The sequence below is a fragment of the Nanorana parkeri genome, unplaced genomic scaffold (assembly GCF_000935625.1).
Source record: "Nanorana parkeri isolate BGI_ZX_2015 unplaced genomic scaffold, ASM93562v1 scaffold483, whole genome shotgun sequence".
NCBI classification, from domain to species: domain Eukaryota; kingdom Metazoa; phylum Chordata; class Amphibia; order Anura; family Dicroglossidae; genus Nanorana; species Nanorana parkeri.
The window spans coordinates 698,321-723,229 of record NW_017306751.1 but is presented as its reverse complement, the minus strand read 5'-3'; the positions used below and the strand labels follow the sequence as shown (position 1 = coordinate 723,229).

The 24,909-nt window shown below is 38.3% G+C and overlaps 1 protein-coding gene across 1 annotated transcript in view; it reads left to right on the top strand.

The window, feature by feature from the left end:
- The window catches only part of ME1 (malic enzyme 1), a 196,685-nt gene that overhangs the window by 16,150 nt on the left and 155,626 nt on the right, over nucleotides 1-24,909 (top strand). The window contains exon 2 of the mRNA XM_018560861.1: nucleotides 21,285-21,418. Within this exon, the coding sequence (XP_018416363.1) occupies nucleotides 21,285-21,418 (134 nt within the window). The remainder of the gene's footprint in view (nucleotides 1-21,284; nucleotides 21,419-24,909) is intronic.

Genomic DNA, 24,909 nt, shown 5'->3' with positions numbered 1-24,909 from the left:
TCCCTATTTGCATAAGAATATACTATATACCTTTAGGCCCCTTTCACACAATCAGGCAGAATTCATGTGCAGGTCCCCACCTAATCTGAATGGATGTCACTGTTGTGACTTCCGTGTCCGTGCAGTTTTTTCTTCCATCTTGCGATACAGGAAAAAACTGAAAGTACTGGACCAGTGTTAGTCTGTGGGCAGCCGGATCTAAATGGATGGGTGTCCGGTTACATCCGGTTACCCCAGATCTGGCACGATCAGGTCCAGTGAAACGGATCTCAGAACCTGGCTGGAGCCGGGGGTATTAAGATGTAAAGAATTGTCCATTTACACACGGCTGCCCATAGGCTTACATGGGATTTCAGGTTCACGTGAAAGACTGACAGGTGGGCCTGATCAGAAAGCCCTTACCCTCACACATACAACTGACAATGTTTGGATCTGCTAATGGTCATTCAAACCCTGGGCATTGCACTGTGGGATGGAGTCAGAAGGGACATACTGTATATTCTTCACTACCAGAAAGTGAAGAAAGAACTGTGTAACTCAAAGCAACGCTGGAGGGGCGATCATTTGCATCTGTTGAGGCTTATCCTGCTGCCTATTAATTGCCGTTCTACAAGTTAAATTAAAAAAACAGTACAGTTCTCCAGTAATATATTGGTTTTCACCCAGCCGTCCCTATCCATTTTATGTAATTACCTTACTGTTATTAAGCAGTGAGTTAAATGTTAAGCTTTCTTTTATTGCACAGGAAATTAAACTATTGGTCACGCTTTACTATAATAAACCAAGAACTTTATATTCTAAACTCTACTTGTGGATACATTATCTCTTTGTACATGTACGTATTTACAAATAGTATATTTCAATTTATATTAACTACGGTATATTTTAGCATGCTGTATTTTCACCTCTCAGTCTGTGTTTTACATGGAAATGAATGAAGTATGGCCAGTTATGTGTGTGCGCTTACACCATATGGTGTATACAGTAAACTAGTCAAGTGTAAACTAGTCAACTGTGAATCTGCTCTTCCTTGTGCACAACTTTCACAAAGCCTGCCTTATGAACTACAACTCAAGGTCTAAACAATGTGACATTTTCTTTGCTTGCTGGAAGAAATGCATTATGTGATATGTAGTCTTGAGAAATTGAGATTCCATCACATCAAGCAGCAGGGAAAGATATCTGTAAAAAAAAGAAATCAAGACAACGGGACTTTTGATACATTGACATTTCTACATTACAGCAAGTAAGCATTGTCTTCTAGTACAGGAAGTGTGTTACTGGCAAGTTCACCAGACCTGTGTACTAAGTTCAGAACTTAGCATCCCTTTTGATGCTGTATTCATTGTTCCATAAGGTCATCTAAACAGCAGTAAGCATTCCTTTTTTTTTTAAATATTGTCCTTTAACATGTGATTTGTGAGCAGTCTATTAACTGCATATAACCTGTGCAGTCAGTAATAGACTTATTCAGGTGGTCTCTAACAGTCTAAACCTGAAAACAAATTGTAATATATTGCAGCTTACCAGTCCTTAGATGTGGTAGCTGCATTTTCAAGCTTTTTTCCCCTTTATTTCCACCTAATGATTCTGCCAGTACCACAGTTCCAATCTTAGGATGTCAATGCTCACTCACCTTACTGTATCAAAACACCAGGAACAGGATAGGAGTACAGGAATCCCCCTGTCTCCTCTTCTTCGTAACTTCAAGGGGCATAGCTGTGTAGTCCTCATGCAGAGAAGTTATCAGATCAAAAGATTTTTGGCAAAAGGAACAGGCATTTTTTGCACTTATCAAACAGATAACAAAACACTTCTAATTAGGGATGCACCGATACTTTTCAGATACCAGTGCCGATACTTGGCATTTTCATGAGAACTACCAGGGTTGCAGCGGTTGCAGCTGGGACCTGGCTCTGGCGCTCCACCACTGTCCTGAAATCATTAGTCTGTATTGTTTTTTTAAAAACTGTCACATGACAATAAACAAAAATGTATCAGTACTTGTATCTGTGAGTACTTGGACAAGTATTGGTATTTGTACTTGCAAAAATAGTATCGTGCATCCCTTTTTTTATATTTATAAAAACAACATCATACATTAAAATAGAGATGTACAAATCCCAGGAGCTCCGTGTGCTCCTTACAAATGACAGCTGCCTCCTAACTTTTAAATTTTTCTCTAGTCTAGTCTTGGAGCTCGAAAAGTATTTGTACTTGTACTTGTCCATGCATCGAGTGCGGTACTTGGTATCTGTGCATCCCTAATTCTAATGGTATATTTAATAAACCAGAAGGGACCAAATAAGAGAAGTTTATTGTTAGGGTTTGCGTTCACTTTAATATTGCAGATAGTTTCTTGTAAACAGCAACGGAGAGTCACTTGTGACATGTAAGAAGTCTTCTTAACTATATGAACGGCATCAAGCAGTTGCATGTAATATCGTCATTTGGGGGTAGGGTCAGGTATTCCAATATACCAAATCTGAAATAAAACTTTTGAGATTAGGAATGGGTTTATTTCAAACTGTCTTTTTTTCATCATGCTTATTAAGAATACATCATGCCTATTAAAACATGACAGTTTCGTCTACATGCATTAGGGCCCACACATCTTTTATATAATACCACATAATATCCTGTATCTTGTAGAAGGGCTGAAGTTAGGTTTTTACCCCTTCTTTCTCTGGTAGCCTCCAGGTACCCCAGCTAGATGACAAACTTACTTAGACCGAAGTACTAAACTTGTCCATCAAGTCGCTCTCTATTCCCATCTAGTGGACATGTATATAATTTTTTTTGCATCACATGTTCAGTAGTATAAGTTGCATACTGCTGCACTAACCACTTTTTATATTTCTATTATTCTGTTTGGTGTTTAAAGTGTATATAAACCCAACAACACAAATGTACTATATTGCAGATTTTTTCACTTATTTTTCAGGTGAAAAGGTGTGTTAGTACTGCATAACATGTAGTGTAGTTCACAGAGATCGCTGGGAGCAATGATAATTGATAGCAGTGCAGCACAGGTGGAAAGCACAGGAAGTTATTAGCTCACAGGATTTTCCAGCAGGATCAACAGATGTTTCTTTGCACTTATAAAACAAATCTAACAAAATGCTTTCAACTGTATTTAACGGATAACATTGTATTAGAACTTATATAGAAAATAAAAAATGCAGAACGATTACAGTAGGAGGGACATCTGATTACAAGCTACAATTTTCCAGTGGACTCTAACAAAAGCACAACAGGATATATTACAGTTTCAGCCCATCATATGGTGTCAAGGACAAAATCACACCCCCCACTCATACCCACAAGAGCAGAAAAATAGAAAGAGTGCTGGGATGAGAGGGAGTAGGAAGGAAAAGGCATAGGGGCAGGAAAGGCAAGGGACCTACGTCGCGGGTGGGTCCAACCAGGGCCGCTCGGCCGGCCGGGAAGTGTTTAAAATCATTTATTTTTATTTTTTAATTTATTTTTTACTGTTGGGGGGCTTCGGGGAAATATTAGGGGTCCAAACAGACCCCTGACATTTCCCTTTTAAAATAGAAAAGAAATTGAGGACACCAAATCCTCAATTTCTTTTTCAGCAGCCTCAGCAATCAATGAATGGAAAGCTCTCAGTACAGAGGCTTCTCATTCAAATATTTACTATCAATAGTTTCAGAATGGGGAGGAGCCTCTGTATTGAGTGCTTCTCACCATTGAGGAACTCGGCGCCCTTGTTGCCATGGCGCCCTGTGCGGCCGCACGGCTCGCACACCCCTAAGGCCGGCCCTGGGTGCAACTCTGCCCCACTGGTTGACAGACTAGCAATTCTGATTAAAGAGAGCAAAAGTGCGGGATCTAAAGGCCTGGGCATCCTTGAAAAGGATCCAAGGGCTTCACAATGCAACAAATTTGTCCTAAGTGTCTGACAACTGGGCTAATGGGGATCAACTATATTTAATGGGTAATTCCTCATTCCCTGATGAATATAAGAAATTGGAATTACCCCCTCCAATCTGCCCCCACCCCCTGCTTTACGACCACCCCCACCTTTCCTCGAACGTTACTTCATGTGTTTTATGGCAGCCAAATGTTTCCATTTCCCTTATATAGTATTATAGTAGTGTTGTCTTTTAATGAGAACTCTCCCTTAAAGGACCAGTCCACCCAAAACTGATATTTAGGCTGGGTTCACAACTGAGTGTATTTTTTCTGCTCATTTTTCAGCTCGTTTTTTCAAGTTTTTAGCACGTTTTTCCGTTCAGTGATACGCGCGTTTCACTGGTGGTATGATTTATTTTATTTTTTTCCTTATTTTCTCTATTTAAAAAAAAAGAATTCCACTTTTAAACTTTCCGCCGGCTCCGCCCCCCTGTGACGCGGCCGCTCGCAAGAGACGGAACCCGGAAGTCGGCAGCCGCCGGAGGACAGAGCGGGGATCGCGGACAAGGTAAGACCTGTATGCTGTATTCCCGAGTTTGGCTCTGGGTTACCGCTTTGTTAACCCCGATCCACACTCGGGAAAACCAATGGAAAACAAGCTCCTGTACTTCTTTGGGCGTAGGGCGTTTTTCAGCGCGTTCCTACGCGCTGTAAAACGCCCAGGTGGGAACCATGCCCGTAGGCAATTATTGGTTTTCACATGTTGAGCGTTTTACAGCGCGTGGGAACACGCTGTAAAGCGCCCAGGTGTGAACCAGGCCTTAAAGGTTTTTTTGGTAGATACCGGAGAGTTAAACCACCTGAAAATTGATTTTATCTCTTGGGAGCTCTATTGAGTAGATATCTGCACTTGAGTTTCTGGGTCTGCAACACCTGGGTCTTTTTCACTGTTGGATGTTTATTTATTTTAAATTATAGAGAAAGTAGTAGGTGGAGTAAGTGTGCCAGGCTCTACCTCAGATATAACACACATTAATGTTTGGGAGTCTCCATGCTCCTTAACTGCTTCCCGGCTGGCCGTAGTAATTAAACGAACAAGACAATTGTAGACTGGAGACACATTACATGAGACTGCTGAAGATTACTGATATTATAGTGCAATAAGGAAATACAGACTACAGGCACAGGCTTTTGGATGGACTGAGATTTTAGTGGTTTACTCACCCCCGTGGTAAAGTAATATAGCAGTCGTTATAGTGACTACATTCATAAGACATTTAGCAGTGCATTTGGTAAGTAAGCCAATATGAAGTTAATTATACTGTATTTAGTAAGTAACATCTCATGTGTGGGTTCACATGCACAGTTTAAGCATGTGGCAGATGAGCAAGGGCCAGGGCTGAGAATGGGAATGGTAACTGGATCATTGCCTAAGCCAGATCTCAGTTCTGTACCCACCCAGGACAAATACATTATTCAGACTACAGCTTTTTGTTGCTGTATCATATATAACACTTCACATAGCATAGCTAAATCTATTTTGTGTGTGATGTTATGATAATTTCTTATTATTTTATTGCTTCACATCGATCAGAGAAGGTTAAATCATAACAAGAGGCAGCTTGCTGCCCAAAGGAAATTTGCTTTCCTAGGCGTTGGTTGGTGTCACTGATCCAAGAGACCATTACCTTGTGCATAAAAAATATTTATATGATACAAATACATTCTGTAAAGCTAGGCAGGGTACATAAGTCATTCCCACCTGTCTCTGGCCCTCAAAGAAACTTAGGGGGTTATTCACTAAGCTGCTGAAGGATTTAGCCGAACATTCAGCTAATCCTACGGCTTGCTTCGGGTGCAGAAACCCTTTGGTACAGCCAAACCAAAGTGCTGCTGTACGTGCTATTCACAATAGCCTGTACAGCAGCAGTGGGCAGACAAAGTAAACAGCCGAGCCTAACACACATTCTTCAAGTCGGGACAGCCGAATACATGCGAGGAATGTGAGGGGGGGACCACCGATTAAAAAAAAACAAATTCACAAAAGGGGGCAAACATCTGTGTGCCCCCTTTAAGAAAGGGGGCACCTAGATGCAGATGAGCCCCCCTGCCCGTAGACCCAACCACCAGGCCACAGTTGTGGGAAAGAGGTCCTTATCCTCATCGGCATTGAGATTTTAGGGGAAACCTCACTTTTTTCCCCTTTTTTGGCATTAGGGTCACCCTTAAAATTCCTACCAGACCCAAAGGGTCTGGTATGATTTAGAAGGGGGACCCCACTCTGTACTTCTGAGGTAGCGAAAAAGAATGACCGAACTGAGAGTTCGGCTATTCACTCTCTGCTGTTTGTCCCCTTTGAGAATAGGGGTTAATAGCAGAGAATTAACTACCAAACGTTCACCTTCAGCACTCTGAGTGCATACACAAGGTGAATGCAGCCGATGTATGGCTAAAAATAGCTGTACATGGGCTGCAGTGAATAGCCGAAGAGGCTTCGGCTCCCTTTACTTCGGTTCAGTTATTCATTCGGCTGCCTTCTGCAGCTTAGTGAATAACCCGCTTACAGTTTAATTTCTCTGTCACAGTCTTAGAGACAGACATACTAGATACAGTTTCTGTATCTGTCACTGTACTTATATTCAATTCATTCTTCCTCCCGTCCCTGTTACTTAAAGTCCGTACCTCAGTATGGGCAGAGCCTTGGAGGAAGAGTCTGCAAGAGCACAAACATTGCATCCTTGATTCTCTGATCACAGTTGCAATGGTTTACAGTCTCCAATGCAAAAGTATAATAAATGCACATTTTTTTATTTTATGAGTGCATGGAAATGTATTTATTCTTTGGTGAATGGTGGACTATGCCTTTAATGTGTCAGTATACTATACTTTAGGGTGCTTATCCTTCAAACAGCATATAACTCAAGTTTTACATGAGGTCATCTGGGGTACTGTTTACCTACGTATGAAATAGTTTATAGAGTTTATGGTTCTGTTTGGCTTAGCAGCTGGCTAATAAGGTGAATCACACTCATAGTTTATAACCCACTGTTGTGTACTTCAGGCTTGTGGGATAAAACAGATGAGTAATGTCTCATTTTAAAAGAAATTCAAAGCAAATTAATTCATGTGTTGCTCATGCTTTATGTTTTTAATAAACCTTTCTTTTATATTATTGTGATTTAGTCAAGATGTTAAAGGGCTAGCCATGATGTTTATCTTCATTTAACGTGAACATGTTCTCCTTTTTTGAAAATTTGGAGTAAAAGTCCTGCCTATGAGTAAACACCACCAAATGCCTGTTATTACTTTTATAACCAGTCATTGGATCCCCTATCCAATGACTGGTTATACTTACTTACTGTTTGAGGTTAATGTTAACATCAAAATTAAATGTTACATATTGAAAAAATGCACTCATAGGGGTTGATTTACTAACCTTATAAACACGCCACGAACAAGTATACACCTCTGTAGTGTGTTCCCTCCCAGCATGATCTATGGGTGGAATCTAGACACCTTTGTATTGTGTACACACCCAGCAGGTGTGTTGTGCAAAGCCCTGCATGAATTGCAAGGTGATGTTGTGTAAATTAGCTCTACATTGTGTTGCTTGCGTTGATGAATGCAGGAATGTAAATGCATGAGCTAACCATTTTTGTCTAAACTGTGAAGCAGCATTATATATGCATCATGTGCAAGATTTTTCCATATATGGCATTAGTGGAAATATGCTTTTAGAGACTTTTTGGTTGATAAATACGTTTTGCTGTGTAAAAATCACACGCACCTGGTGCGTGCGTGTGTTTAGGTTAGTAAATCACCCCCATAATATCACATTTTAGAAAATCCAATTTTTAAATATGCATGAGATTATATGTATTGCGATTTAACGGGTTGAGGTTGCGGATGTGTGCTATTTTATTTGGTAAAAAAAGTAATTTGCAAACGTTCAATGAGTTGTTTAGTTACATTATGAGTTTCATGCTGGTTATGAAAAAATTAAGGTTAAAATGTTTATGAAAACAAACATTCAAAGGCCAGTTACACATCTTTGTTCTGTGCACATTACAGCACTATGGCACTATGCACATTAGGGCATTGCAGTGCCATTCATTTCTAATATCTCCTCTCACCCAGGGCCGTAGATAATTTTTTTTCCTGGGGGGGGGGTTCAGAACAAAATGTTTTGCCCCCCTCCACCCCAATCGACCTCCAATGAGCAGCCGCATAATTTGCCTGCTTAATTGTGTTTGGCCACTACTGTATTTGCAGGCCGTCTTTAATATTAATTGGTTCTACCCCCCTGCTCTCACCCCCACCCCCATTCACATGCATGGTAATGCGCTACCATGTATTGTTGTGCAGAGTAAAATATTAGTCAGGTGCCGTTTGGGTCCGCTGAGGTACACTAAGGTGCATTATATCTTTCTATGTTCCTGCTGGGGAGAGTCACCCTCTCTATTTGTCTTGGTAATAATTGTAAGGGAAGTAGTTAAAAATGCAAAATTATAGAGATGAGAGCAAATCACCCCATTCTGGGTAAAATGGGATTTACTCTTGATTTCAGGAGATTCTTTCTAAAGGACAGGAAGTGAAGGTAAATCTCCCCCACAGGTTAATGACAGCAAAAAATACCCTGACATGAGTCTCAAACATCCTCTTTTCTATCTAAAGCTAACATAAATGTTTTAGCTTTACATACACAATCTTTTGTTTCATGCTGGTTAGCACACAAGGGTCAACAGCTGTAGGAAGTGACATGGAACATGTTAGTAAGCCTTTCCAGTGTCCACCAGTTAATCCAGAACTGCATCCAAGAAATACATTTGGCATGCTTCACACTTAACCACAATTCTGGCAGATAACTATGTTTTCTTTTATTTTCTTAGCAATTTAAAAATCTTAAAAATTATACAAAGAACATAATTCTCCCAGTGGTTATGCTAACATTCAAAACAAAGGAATGTCAAGATCACTTTCTAATTACCAACACTTCTTGCCCTATAGACCAAAATGTTGGGTTGTTGTACATTGTGATGGGTAGTTTATATTCACAATACTCCAAAGTGGGCTTTCATATTTTCCTCCTCCAGCTATTTGTAGTGTTGTATGTTTTCCTTCCAAAAGGAGTATTCAAAAAACAAACCGTGCATATTTACAAGCACATGGAATTAGACATTATATTCTAACCACTTCCGAGTAGAAGGCACTGCATTCCAGAAAAACCCAGATGCTCCCCCTTCCCAGGCCCTGACATCACCCATGATCCTTGCAGCAGCCAACACAGCTTCATGCCATCTGCAAAGATAATAATGCAGATAATGCACTCCCAGAAATGTCAAAGGTAATAGAAAATATAAGGTCTATGTTATATGAGTTCTGATTATGTAAGTACCTTTAATTAATTTATAGCATGTAGTGCACACTCCCTCCCCACCACAGCAAGGATTAAATACTTGTTTAGTCTAGGGGCTTATGCATAAGCGTAACTATCTACTTTATTTCATGCTCTTCCGGCAGCCAGTGCTCTCCTTCAGCACATGTATCCCCATAAACAGAAGCACCGTGTATTTTCACTGGTTGAGGCAGTGGAAGAAGCAGCTGTGGACACTGGAAAGGTGAGTATAAGTGGGCCATGGAGCCCTTTACGCAGACACTGTTACTTTATCTTTTCTTTACCTAATTGGCAAACTGACGGAACCTCTTTAGGTTAGTATTGAACAGAGAATAACAGATAGACCAGCTAGTCATCCATGTATGGAGTCCAAGTGCTCTTCAGTGACAGATACCTTGGATTTCACATCAATGCCACGGGGGCAATTCTGAGGCTAAAAATGGAACCCACAACACATGTACTAGTTATATAGTTAGTCAGGTTGAAAAAAAACACATGTCCATCGAGTTCAACCTATGGAGATTGTGTTTAAAAGCTAATATAAGTCCTGGAAAGTAGAGACCATATATTTTAGATTGTACCTGACTAGATGAATAATACGCATTTGACAGTGCTGCCAAAGCCTTCATAAATACTCTGGCTTTAGGGGTGAGACACCCTATCCCTCATCCTTCCACACTATCCCCATGTAAAAGCATTAGATGCTTGAGTTACCTGTGGGAGGGGGGATAATTGTTTGTAAGATGCCTTTCAGAAAATCTGCATGGCAAAAGGTCTGGTAATGCTGTTAAAGGTGTTATTCTAACAAGGCAGGAGTGATATTGCACCATATGGTGTCTAGTTTTCACCACTAAGATTAGCTTGAGAAACATCACCCCAATTATGTGTTGATCACATGGCTTACTTTGTTTTTTCCTCCTGTCACCAAGATCTCAGATTTAGACTGACAGTACACTTCAATGCAGGAAATCTTGGTACACAGCACTATACAGTTCACTGTACTATACCTTCCTCTCCCTGTTCTACATGGATTAAAAGAACATAATATAAAGACAGATTCGGACGCGTATACTAAACTGTAATAAAATATATTCAAACACATATACTTTTTTTTTTTTTTACAATTGATATAAAACTGGAATAAATGGAGTGTTTTTATCTGCCTGGAGTACAGTCTTAATTTTTTCACATGGTTCGCAGAAACTAGGACATTTTCTAAAGCTTTTCAGTAGCGTAAACTTTAAAATTGAAGGCAATTAATCTATTTCTTCTCTCTGCGTAATTCCATTCATTTCAAGATTTGTAGAATTCCTAGTAAGGCACTATACCAAGAATTTGACACAAAAAGCTTAAATAAATACACTGCCAATGGAACTTCCAGAGTTTAAACAAAAACTTCTGATGTTCATGTTGGACACAATTTCAGTTTCACAGTTCTTTTCAGTATCAACACACAGGTCTTTTGTCAAAACAAAAATTCCACAATTGATGTGTTTTGAATTTTGGAATCCCTGTACCAGTCCACTGCCTAACCCTGTACAGTTTGTTGTCACCTATGCCATTTGCTTATTACATCAATAGTTTCATCTTTGCTGGGCAGTTATTCAAGTGTCTCTCCTACAGTATGCCAAATACAAATTTGTATTGTGTCCAGTCTGCTTCAGCGGGGCAAAATGCTGGAGATGTCACTGGAAGAAGGAAAATTCACATTTTCTTGTAATCAAATAAGCAAAAAAAATATCAGTTAATGACCATACATATGCCAATTATTTTATTCCACTGGGCATAAGAAATATTTGTGTTGCTTGTAAATGTCTTACTCATAGAATATGTTGCTCATAAAATCAAGAACTAGATTGGCTACTATGGAGAGCACTTCATTTCTTTAGGCATTATATTGTCATACAAAAAGGGTAACACTGGAGATAAGAGAAAAAACAGGAGCGCCTCTAAGAGTATTGATAGATCCAGAGGTAAAGCCACCTGAATAATTAAGGCTCACCCTTTTGAATGGCTGGGAAAACACATACATGAATTACAGCAAACAGGCTTATAAAAAAGAGCCAACCTCACTCTCTCTTCAGGACTAACATAATATTATGGCACACCTGAAGTGGGAGAGATGTTTGCTCTGAAACAGGGTAGGTATTATAAAAGTTTTATTAAATGTGTGAGTTTTCATTATTTCTTTGCATGAGAAATGTATTTCTTCCGTCCATCCAGTCCTACTGACAAAGAACCTATAAAGTGCTAATGTTGTGGTTTGCACACTTTCAAGGTCACAAATACAGGTGAATCTCTTTGTGTGAGTGTGTTACCGTGAGTCTACGTTGATCTCACCTTGATTGACAATATTATTGTCATTGTTTACTGAAGATATCCCGATAACAAAATCTGCAAATCGGTTGATCTACAGTATGATCCTTTATATCTACCTGTGTTGGAGGAGCAATTTTTTTTACAAGAATGTGAATTACACTTATGTGCTGCCTTGGCCATACAATAAGGTGAGCGCTCTTTACTCATGTGGATTTAGCTGTGGACCTATCAATACTCTTAGAGGTACCCCTGTTTTTTATTGTATTGAAAGTGTTATTTGATCCCTTTGAGGAATGGACATGGAGTCTGCCTTACATTACTGCATTCATTTTCACATATACATAATGTGACCCTTTCCTATGCCCATGCAGGTTAAAGTAAAGGGTTTACTTTACTTCCCTCTCCTTAGCACAATATGCAGGTGATACTCGAATAATTAGAATATCGTGCAAAAGTAATTGCAGTAAGTGCTGCAAAAGGGGCCCAAACCAAGTACTGAGTACATATGCAAGCATAAATCCTTGTTTTATTGATTGCATGTAATATTCTACTTTTTTGAGGTTGTGGATTTGGGGTTCTTGGGGTTTTCATGAGCTGTAAGCCATAATCATCACAATTATGACAAATCACGGCTTGAATTATCTTGCTTTGCATGTAATGAGTCTATCTCATATATTAGTTTCACCTTTTAAGTTGCATTAGTGAAATAAATTAACTTTGCACGATATTCTAATTATTCGAGTTTCACCTGTATTCCATCTGTTCAGCTGGACCAGAAAAAGAAACCCACTGGATCGTTGGAGCTTAATCAAGGCTATAGACTTGTTTCCCACCTCCATGTGACAACATTGGGCCAACCATAAGATCTCAGCACTATCACATGGGAGAAGGGGAGTAGGTCACATGCTCACCCATACCTGTAAGCTTCAGAAATGTTGCTTTGCTTTCAAAGCTGAACAGAGTGGTGGAGGAGCAAAGCAAAGGTGAGTATATGCTACTTGGTGTGAAGTGACCCTATTTAAATATATAAATGTACCAACTACGGCGAGTCGGGCAAACTGAACGATGTCAACGCTGTGCCAATGAGAGTTTCCCTCCCTCATAGTGTATCCCAACACTGTGATTTAATGTTTGAGCCATTATGTGCATTGTCTGAATCTTCTTTTATGAAACTTAATAAAAACTGATTCAACACTAAATATATAAATGTAAGCTGTTAATGTGTTTATGTTCGTTTATAGTAACAACATGTGTCAGAGTCATTTGTTCTTCCTAAATCTACACAAAACTCAAATAGGCTTGGAGCTGGGCTTCAACAACCCTTTAAAAGGCACAAGGATTTGAAGACTGGACTTTTGTCATGCTTAAAAAAGGCTAGTAGTTCTGAATGCTCCAACAGCCTTAGTGCTGCATTTACACATACAAAAAAAAGCTACAATGTTATACTTGGGAACCAAACAGTATAGTCAAAGTGCTGGAAATGGTTGCAATTAGCCAGTGTCTGAACTTGATACATAAACATATCATTATTAGCTTCTATAAAACAAAATGGTCTTCCTTAAAGTGCATGATTTCTATTTTGGGTGTCCTATGTTCCTGTGTAATTTGCGATATGAGGACAGTGTTTCCATAGCCCATTGTGGATTTTTTCATCTTATGTTAGGGTTTGGTGATGGCATTTATTTGGCCAGCTGGATACAGTGAATAAACTTCCATTCAATGTAATGCCATTCACCATAAAAATACAGTGTTTTCATAGTAACAAAAAACAATCCCCTTTAACACACTGGACTGCAGGTGTTGAATGCCTTTACTAATAAAAGTCTTCAAACACATTTAGTTCTCAAATGTGATTATTTACTCTCCTCATTGATGCATATCATAATAAACTTACTAGTGTTTTTTAAAAAAAATCAGATTTACTTTACATAACTTTACAGTTCTATTTTAGAGTTAGCATTTTTATCTACATGATATGACTATTTTAAAAAAATAGCTTGATTCTTTTTAAAATTACAGGTCCTAGTCATCCTGCTGATTTGAGAAGCCCTCAGGGTTAACAGGTGGCAGTGTTTCAGAAGTCATACGTTTCAAAGTCTGATGTGATCTGATGCCTTTAACCTTTGTTTGCTTTATCCCGTCATAATATGAGTATTTGTTCATGGTCCAATGTCAGATGCCAAAATTGAAAGTTCAGGATAGTAATATATATTGACAGAACTGAGTGCTTTGATTGCCTTTTCTAAGCACACAAATATCTTTAGACAGAAGTTGTGCAACATGTGGTCAGGATGCCAATTTGGGGCCCAAACTTCTGTTTAGGGGCCTTAGCTTGTCAGGTTTTCTGTATATTTCATTGGAAAATCCATCTCTTTGGGATCCCAGAAGAATGCCAATAACTAAATGGTGTGTCCTAATGCACAGCAATATTTGTAGTCTTAGTTTAAAATAGAAAGTACATCTACAGTTCATAAATCTACCTGTATGTCTGTTTAAAGAAGAAAATGTACGCTTTAAAAGTTGTAGTATCAAGAATAGAAGACCGTTGACTAATATCACAAAGTGTCCTCTGGATAAAAACTGAAAATTTTATAGTTTTGTTATCATCACTTTCTTTTGTAATCATTTTAAAGCCACACTTGAACGATCCAGTGTCAGCAAGGTAAAGATTAATTGACTTTTGTAAAATTATTGTAGCTACAAACAGGGCCTCTTGACAAGACAGGCATTTGTGAGACCACTGAGCAGAACCTAGGATCAGGATATATAGACTCCACTTGGCTATATAAAACTAACAATGAGCCAAGAAGAAGTGATTAGGGCTTCCCTGAGCGTTATGTTAGCTTCATTATCTATATTGTCATTACCTTGAAGAAAACTATAACTGTAGCAGCACACGTAGCCACTATGAAGCCTAAGGTCCCTTCATTGATATCTAAGGGAAGTCTTTATTGTGAGTTAATCTGCAACAGGTACCACTGCTACCAGGTAACTCCCTCAGTTCTTCAAGACCTGTGTATCAAGTCACTTGAAATGTTCATAGTAAGCCTTAACTTCATCAGCCCCTTAAAGCAGACCTGCCAGTAACTTAACAAATCTGCAATACACACTACAGTATTTTTTTTTTTTTTAAAGTTAATTTTTTTTAAATTAATCAGTCCTAAAGCTCCAGGCAAGTGACTATGCCTAGGCTCAGAGGTGTATTTAGGAAGAATGGTACCATAATTCCACTGCAGGCAAAAGAAAGCATTTGTCTCTTTCCGATCAAGATGATGGCTGAACATAGTTAATCAAATCCTGGTAGTCACAAACACAAGCACATTTATATCCAGTCTATTTGTACATTGTGCCTTCATATTTTATAGTTGCTGGATTTGCAGTGAAAAAGATGTTACCCAACTGTACAGTAAGTCCTGTGACTTAACTGGACAAACTCAGCACTGTCTCTGAACTCGTGACAAAGGTTTTCATTTGGAAGAACAAAGTCATAAATTTTTTTGCCAAGTACTATTTGTTCTCCTGATTGCCATCACTTTCAAACTGCATTCAGTTGCAAACACTGTAATAAAGAGCCAGCTATTTGGAGTGATAAAGCTTAGATTTGTCTTCGTCTGGGTACTGTTGCAATATTAGGTGAAGTTGAACTAACATAAAATCTGGCACGGTTATCATTGATCCATACAAAAACAGAAACATAAATATAAATTTGCATTCATTACTTTCTAGAAAATGATGACAATGCTATTATCATTTGTTCATAATGATAGAGGTATTGTGTATTTTTGTTTTAAATTTTGTTTAAAATCTTATTGTTTTAAATGAGATTCTATTACAGGTGGCAGAAGTCAGCATTAAAGACAAGTAAAAATGATCTGAAAGTCAGAGTTTACAGCTGATCAGGCCTTTTTACTCAAGGTGGCTGCTCACTGATAGTGAGCGACCCATGCCACCACTATAATGACAGCTGCTTTAATCTGTTTGAAACTAGCAAAAAAAAACTATTCATATATTTGCAAATACATGTGAAAGCTACACCGCAAGGCACCACCAATAAGTATAGTCCCTAACTCTAAACCAGTTTACTAGGGATGTTCATCTACCAAGTACTGTACTTGGTACAAGTACAGATACTTTTCCAGCTCCAAGACTAGACTAGAAAAAAACTCGAAAAGAAATATATATATCTATATATATATATCTATATATATATATAGGATGCACCGATACCATTTTTTCTTGTCCACATACTCACAGAAACCAATTACTGATACAGTTTTGTTTAGTGTCATGTGACAGTTTTTCTAAAACAATACAGGCTAATGATTTCAGGACAGTGGTGGAGCACCAGGGCCCAGTCACAGCTGCAACTTCTGTGACCCTGGTAGTTCTCGTGAAAATGGCAAGTATCGGCCCTGGTATCTGAGTTTAATATCTATTGGGCATCTATGCGCGAACAGAGAGCAGGCTCACTTGGCAGCAGCTCTTTCCTCCTTAAAGGTATAGCAACTCACCAGAAGCCCATACATCACCGTTACAAGGCAGCTAAAGGCAGTGTGTGTCTGCAACAAACACAATAATGCAACAATGGCAGCAACTCTGATCTGTTTCAAACTAGCAAAAAGGGAAAGGTTCACATGGGCAGGACAATATACAAAGCAGTTCTCTAGAACACTTTCAAGCTAGCCAGTAAAACAAAAAATAGTTTTTTTTAAGTACTCAGGTTTCAATACACACATTTGCAAATACTTGTGGAAGCCATGCTTTTGCACAAACAAAGAGTAGGTTCATCTGTAGTCTGCCATTATTGCTTTTTTTAATTTGGTGCAACCACACACTAGAAGTCAGCTGCCTTGTAAAGGCTTCTGGTGTGCTACTATACCTTTAAGGAGCTCCATCTAAGTAAGCCTGTTTTTAGTTTGTACATTGCTATATGTGTCCCATAGTTGTAAAACTCAGATAGTTTAGAGTTAGAGACATAGTGACTTAGAAGTGCTTTGTCATGGCAGTGTTGCTTCCACATGTATTTGGAAATGCATACAAGTCAAACCTTTGTTTTTTAACCTGAGTATTTGAAATAAATTAGTTTCATTTGCTAGCTAGCCTCAAACGCATGCTGGGGACCCCTTTGCCATGCCACCACTATTTGTACCATTCTACAGTCACCCATGTGTCTGTTGTGACATTAGTGACCTCTCTATCATCTACTTTGACTCAGACAGCAGCTGTCCTGCTTTCTGTAGCAGCAAATCAGCAAAGCTGAATGTTAACTCTCACATATATAAAAACTTCAGCACATAGAAGAGGGCTTCCATTTAAGTCTAGGTGGATTTGGAGAAGGGTGGGAGAGAGTAGTGGCTGCTGTTGTGGGAGATGTTAGTACAATTTGATTTAATTTACAATGTAGGAGAGAAAATGTTTCTGTATTCCTAGAAGTATAAAAGGTAATTTCTGTTTTAACACTGCAAGTGGCATTCCCTACAATAACAGCATACCTAGACTACAGGATCTGTGCTTTTGGAAAACTGCTTTCATAAATCGCTGTGTCTACAGGTTTTGTTACATGGCAGGACAAATAAAAAGTGGCAGTCGATAAAGCAAATATCGAAAATGCCCCATTAGCAAAGGCACTTTCCTCCATCTATTTCAGCATCTTAATTATTTAAACTTTTTAAGGCACAATTCAATGTACAGAGAGAGTGCAGACTGTTGGGAAATTGATCCAGCAACCCCTTCTACAGATGGAAAACCTCAGATGCCACAATAACTATCAGGTCTATTCACAGAAGGTTGAAGAGTTTGGAGAAGGCAGGAGAAACGAACAATCTAGGCCAACATAGCTGATTTGGAAAAATTCTCCAACTCAGCTCACTTTCCAGTTCAGCTATGTTGTCCTAGATTGTCCGCTTCTCCTGCCTTCTCCAAACTCTTCACCCTTTTGTGAATAGACCTGTATATTTAGTGGTTTGTCAATTTGTGGGTATTTACAGGCAAATCGAGTTTTTAATCCAGTTTTCACAGACCAGCCAAAGTGGGATTTTTTTATTGGCTCTCTCATACCTAGCAGTGACATTTTTTCTTTGTGGCAGTTTCCACTAATTTTCAAGCACTTTACAAAACGCAATTTAAGAGGCATCATCAGACCTCTACAATTCTGGTAATTCTATTGCACTGCAGCATAATTTGATTTTCGCCCTGCCAAGAGAAGGGTACAATTTTCGATTTCTATGATGATAAAAAAAACATACTATTAAAGCGGACCATTACACTCAAAAATCTAATTCTACCAATGCATCCATCTGTGTATGATGATTAATAATAACATAGACATGTCAGGAGTAAAATGGTGTGATTTTGAAATACTTGCACAGCATTCACTTCCTGCTTTGAAAGGGCAAAATGGCTTCAGTTTGCAAAAGCAGTGCACACTGGGATTGCCTTGTCATCAGCAGAGCATTTTGGGGAAATCTCAGCTGTTATCGCAGGAGATCTCAGGGAAAGGCATTTTCCTCCCCTGGGATGATGTGCATGGTCAGATGTCCTAGTCACATGTCTAGTCATATGTGCCAGAAATCTAGGAAGTGAAAGGAGAGCTAGTAATCTGCCCTTAGTAAACATGGCCACAGTCAGAAGACTGGGGAAGAAAACAGATAGGGTATACAAGAATACAAAGCCTGCAATTATCTATATGTATGTGTTTGTAGATTGTCATTACTAAACATTTCTAAAGGTGTGTTTGTTGTTGTTTTAAAGCTATGGGTAAAGGTCTGCTTTAATGCAAAGAATTTGAGTTTGGCAGCCATGCTGGTGGAAATTCATCTTGAAGTAAACCATAGTAATCTCTGTTTCTGGCTGCTCCAAGGCTGAAAGAATTTTGAGCTAAAATAAGGGAACATGAGCAGTTTTATAAGGCAATTACTTCTTAAAACTTGGCTGTCAAACGGCTTTTGGAACTTATAAAAATTTATTAAAAGAAGTGAGCCAGTCCGAACTTTTAAATGAATTCTAATAATGAAGCTAGTTTGGTTACTAAATATAATCTGTTAATGATTTTCTGATGCTATGTGAGCTGTGAATGCTAATATGCAAAATTCCTAGACAAAACAACAATTCTGAATTCCTACCTAGACAAAACAACCAAAATAATTTGTTGTCTGTACTGTGCCTACTGTGGGATGATTTGACCCTAAGCCAAACTACGCCTGTGCCCACTGACTAAAGTATGGTTGGGAGGTGTTACAATTAGGGTTGCACAGATACCAAGTACAGTACTCGGTACAAGTACGAGTACATGTACCGATACTTTTGAGCTCCAAGACTACACTAGAGACAAATTCAAAAATTAGGAGGCAGCTGTCATTTGTAAGGAGAACAGGGAGCTCCTGGGATTAGTACATCTCTGTTTTAATGTACGATTGTGTTTTTATAAATATAAACAAAGGGATGCACAGATACCAGTTTTGCGAGTACGAGTACTGGTACTTGCAGAGTACTTACAAGTATGAGTACTGATACATTTTTGTTTATTGTCATGTGACAGTTTTTCTAAATCAATACAAACTAATGATTTCAGGACAGTGGGGGAGTGCCAGAGCCAGGTCCCAGCTGCAACCCCTGCAACCCTAGTAGTTCTCATGAAAATGCCAAGTATCTGCACTGGTACTCGAAAAGTATCTGTGCAACCCTAGTTACAATATTGAACGTATCTGAAATCTTTAAGTGCTTATATCTTGGGATGCTTGTGTTTGCATGTTTTGTATGTGTATGTATAATCTTTAAACTCAGGTAGTGTGCTTTGATACTGTAATAGTCTAAGCTGTGTATGGGTTTGCACAAACAACTTCCAAAAGTGACATCCTGGCAACCAATGTACTAGAAGTATGAAAATACATGTGGCTCACCTATACACATCACATGTTTTACTGCTGGCCTTACTTTGTACTGTGCCATGCAAAAATGAACACTCTTTATGTGTAGTGACTCTACATTCCCTATTAGTAATCATAGGTTTCCTTTGCATGGGTCCCTGAGCAAGGAGAACGTTTGTAAAGTGTTTCTGACTTTTAACATTTTAAGAATACAAGCATGTTTTACTTTTAACTAAGACTTCATTTACATTCATTCTTTTTAGGGCCAGCAGATGATTCCTGTGGCAAGAATCAGCAGATTCTTGGGGCTGGAATTACAGGTGGTTTCAGACAGCTGAGGCTGCACAGCCTGAACCAAGCAATTACAGGCTGACAGGAGCCACAGCTGTCCACTGCTATTAAGATGTATCTGCATATCCATGGGTTACTTGCGGCTAGGGACAGAAGACCAACCGTGGATGCAATCTGTCCAGAACCACCTATGTTTGCTGCCGCAAGAATCTGCTGATTGTTGCTACATGAATCCTCTGATTATTGCAATATAAATCTGCTGATTCCTGCTACAGGAATCCACTGCTGGCCCTAAAAACACCTATGAGTGAGGCCTTAAGCAAAGCACACTTTTATATGTAACTGTTTATGACTGTGACACACCAGGTGATCATCCTTTCAGCACAAACATAATTTCTAGATTCATTATTTTACTATAGTCTTTCATATGTTCAGTGTGTGAAATTTGGAAAACATAATTAAGGAGCTGATATAGATTAATTTGTTAAATTAATTGTACTGCAGAAGATATTTGCACATAGTCATTGTGGAAGGTTTCAGTAGAACTATTCTGTACATGGTCAGTATTTGTTGGAATTAAACAATGCATTCTTTACTTATTTTTTTTAAATAAAATATATTTTTCACTATGCAAGTACTGTATTTGGCCAGCACTTTTCCCCGGAGGACAAAAGTATCAATTTCTGAAAAATAGAATAATGGGCAACTTGTTTCCTAGTCTGAAAAGAATAGCATTTGAGACTATGGCCCTCTGTTTCTTGAGCAGTTGAAACAAAGTTCATTGGTAAACACAAGTTTAGAAAATATGTAAATTATCTTCACATAAAATATAAAGATGGTATTGATGTGTAGAGAAGCATTATTATAATCTGGAGGGTAGCTACTTTTGTTCCCCATGGTCCCTGTGTATGTTGAAAAGTAGCCGCCGCTCCAAGCTCACTCCCATGATGGACTATAATCTCATGTTTAGTTTACTAATTTGTATTGAGATTGCAGTCCATCACAGGAGTGAGCTTGGAGTGGTGGCTACTTTACAGCACACACAGGGACCATGGGAAACAGAAGGAAGGACAGTGGGAAGGACAGTGTCAGCACCAATTCAGAGATGATTTGAGGATCTACAGCCGAGTGATACACAAATAAGATACATTTTTGTTATTAGTTAAGGTACTTGAATGTATTTTTAAGATTTAACTCCTGAGTTTAGTGTCACTTAAGGTTGTACTAAAAGCGGAAACACCAAAAATCTTCAAACTCGGTCACGGAACATTTGGAATGTGGAGGCAGTGTTAAATGTTTGTTGGTTGACACTATTGGTTTTCTTTATATTTGAATGATTAAAATGTCACATATCTCTGGCTGATTTGTTTTCTTTTCACACATATGAAACCAATAATAAAACAGTATAATGTTTTGTTGGTTATTAATCAATCACTGAAGTAGATTTGTAAGTTAAAATTAAAAATACACCACTAATGAGTTTCTTTTGATTTCTCTAAAACAATTCATTTATTGTGGGTTTATTCATGTTTCAGGGTATGGCGTTCTCTCTGGAAGAGAGACTACAACTGGGTATCCATGGCCTTCTTCCTCCTTGTTTTCTCAGTCAAGATGTCCAGGTTTTGAGAGTGCTTCGAAACTACGAGAGGCAGAAAAATGACCTTGATAGGTAAAAACCTACATTATAGATGGTATAATTTCTGTGGTGCTGGTGCTAGTGTTTTGTGGCTCTGAGTACCTGCTTAAAATTGTTGCCTGACATGCAAATATTATTTGCTACTACATCCTGTTCCACAAATACCTATAGGCCAATCACTGTGATAGGCTGCCTCACTGGCCAGTAGAAATATGTGCAGGAGTCAGGAAGGGATGAGCTGGCTTTGGCACTACCGTGAAGTGCTGGAACTTTGACCATTAGAAAGGCCCAGGATTTGTCTGTATTGGCAGCATTTGGATGGCAGTTGGTGCATGCACATCTGACAAGTAATTTTATTTGAATTTTGTTTCCACAAAGTTTATTTTGCCTTAAGGTACTTTGCAGCAAAAATTGAAAGCAAAATATGTAAATGCATATAGAGAACATTGCTCACCCACTAAGTAGTTCAATTTTGTTTTTATACACACTCACACATTGTTCCACTGCACCAGTCCACCACACTCACATAGTCTGTATTCTGGTGATCCTGGAACACACCGGTTGGTAATGCTAAAACATCTTCCTTGCTACATCTTCCTACACAAAAATCTTGATGTAAACATACCGGTACTAAATGACAATCACATCAACCAATCAGATTCAAACCTGCCATGGAAGTTTGAATATGATTGGTGATGTAGTAAAAAGAGAGAAATATATATTGCTACTGCAGTCTCCGTTTGATGCTGTTTGGAGCTTTGTGTGTTTACCCTTCGAGGCATTATGTAACAGATATATAAAAGTAAATACAGTGTATGGTAAACAGATTACGTAGCTTACTCAACACTTTTTTGTTGTTGTCTGCGATTACCTATTAAATAAAATAAGAAGTATACTGCAGAAGTTAACTTAAAGCTGACAGATGCACCTGAAGTAATGTTATCTTTCATTTTTGAGCAGCATGTACAGATAAGTGGTTTATGTTCTCTCAGTAGTAAGTGCACTGATAAATGTGCATCCTCTGTAGCTCTGTCTAGTAATGTTTGATGACATTTCAAGAGCTACCAGGACCACATAATGAGATTCAGCATATGTAAATAACACAATACCTCACTGGGTTGGAGTAATGTCATTCACTGTGGCATCACCAAGGTCAGCTATTTCACATGCATGCATCTCTTTGTGGTGACTCTTACGTAGCATGCAAATCTCTCTGGTTACATACAACACTCCTTTGCTACCTTTATTCTGTAATATATGACAGCTCTCTTTGGTAAAACAAGGATGCTCCACTAACACCCAGTGACATGCTGCATTTTATTGTAACACAACAGCTCTTTGTGTAAACATGCAGCTTTGTCTAATAACATGCTCTCTGTTCTTAACAATGCACACTCCCTCTAGGTCTGTCTTAGAACATGCAAAAGTTTCTGATAACTCTTAACTGTTTTTGGTTGAATGCATATCTCTGCTAGTACTACTATCACAAAATGACAGATGACAGTTTGTAAACAAATCCTGGGTAAAGTCTTGACCAAACATGGTCATGATTTTTTTTTCAAATAAAGGTGTTTTTATTGTCCCCTGAACAGGGGACAAAGTGCCTTGCAAGGAAGAAGGATTTGCTGAAGTTATGTGGCCTGGTATGGTTCAAGAGGGGAAAGGGGTTCCCTCCATTTCTTGGTCTCCCAAGCTGCCTACCCGGATAAGGGTCTGGTTTGGATTTTAGGGGGAACCCAATGCCATTTTTTTCCATTTTTTTAATCAAAGAAAGTGTAACCCATACTCATTACCCTTGTGGGGATTGGATAATTGCAGCCCCCCTTATTATAAAGTGGCTTGTAGATTCCGATAAGTCTTTGTTTATTAACAGAGGTTGGCCAGGCATTTGTCATTTAGGGGTGTTATTGCTACTGCAGTGACAGATCCCCGACTGCTGTTTGTAAACAAACCAGTCACTTTTAATGTTTTTTTTTGTAATGCCAACAACTTCATGTGCAGGTTTAACGCATCCCTCAAGGATGTTATTGAAAGAATTTTAATATTTTTTATGTTGCCCTTCAAGCCACATTAAAATACCCTCCTTCTGCTGCATTTTTTTTTTTTTTTTGCAATGATACATGTCTCCCATGGCAGTGCCCAGCTACCCATTCCTTTTTTTACCAAATTAGCCATGGAAAAGGCCAGAAAAGGCTCCCATAGACTTCAATAAGGTTAGATGCTATGTTTGGGGTTTGCAAACTTTACTTCACACTTGGTTTGTTGATCATTCAGCAAACCGAACTTTGTCCAGTTTGCTCCTCCTTGTATTGCACTTGTGTACTAGTCCAGTAGTTGTCAGAAAGCTCAAGGTAGAGAAATGGACTTTTTAAAAATTATTTTTACACAAAGGCTAGATTTAGATTAATCAAAATAAAAAAGCTCTATATTTTTTTTTAAAGTTGTGGTTACAGGGAAGGCACAATCAAAGCCTGCATTGTAGAAAGTAGAAATCAGTATGTGAAATTATGTCCAATCAATTCAAGTCAATAGAGCTGTTAAAATATGTTAGCATTATGTTACATTTGTAGGGTGGTGTAACATTTTTCAGCAACGCTGTTTAATGAAGTGCCTAGTCATTTTCCGGTTGACTACTTGCTTTAAGGAATCTATTTAAGTGAAATTATTGAGTGACTTTAATAACATCAAATATTTTATAATACTAGAAATTTAAAAGGTAAAATATATATTGTTTCAACTACAGAGTTTTTTTTCTGTTGGTTTAAAATTAATGCAAAGACAAAGACAGGGAAACAAAAAAGGCTTACACCCAATATTATATTTTTTTTAGTAGTAAAGCAGTTTTTGAAAATATCAGATTCCCAAATCACACTGTGCTTGTATAAAATAAACAGTTATAAATATCTATCTATCTATCTATCTATCTATCTATCTATCTATTTATAGATAGATAGATAGATAGATAGATAGATAGATAGATAGATAGAAACAAAAACAAAACGGAGTATTGTAGTATGCGATGATACCTTTCTTATTGGACTAACAAAATAAATAAAATACAAGCTTTCGAGAGTTAACCTCTCTTCTTCAGGTCAGAAGCAATACTAATCAACATGACAATGTTTACCACCTAAAACAAGAGAAAGTTGTTAGGACCTGGGAGTAAAGAATGTATCCTGATAACTAGAACACAGAACAAATATAGGATGACCAATAAATCCTAAACAGATCAGGGATATACAACATACATGAATATTATTATGTTCTGTATATTCATAAAATGGTAGTGTGTAAGAAAACCAGAATCCACATTAACAACTAACAACTTTCTCTTGTTTTAAGTGGTAAACGTTGTCATGTTGATTAGTATTGCTTCTGACCTGAAGAAGAGAGGTTAACTCTCGAAAGCTTGTCTTTTATATATTTTGTTAGTCCAATAAGAAAGGTATCATCGCATACTACAATACTCCGTTTTGTTTTTGTTTTTTTATACATCTTCTCTACTGGACTAATACGGCTTACCC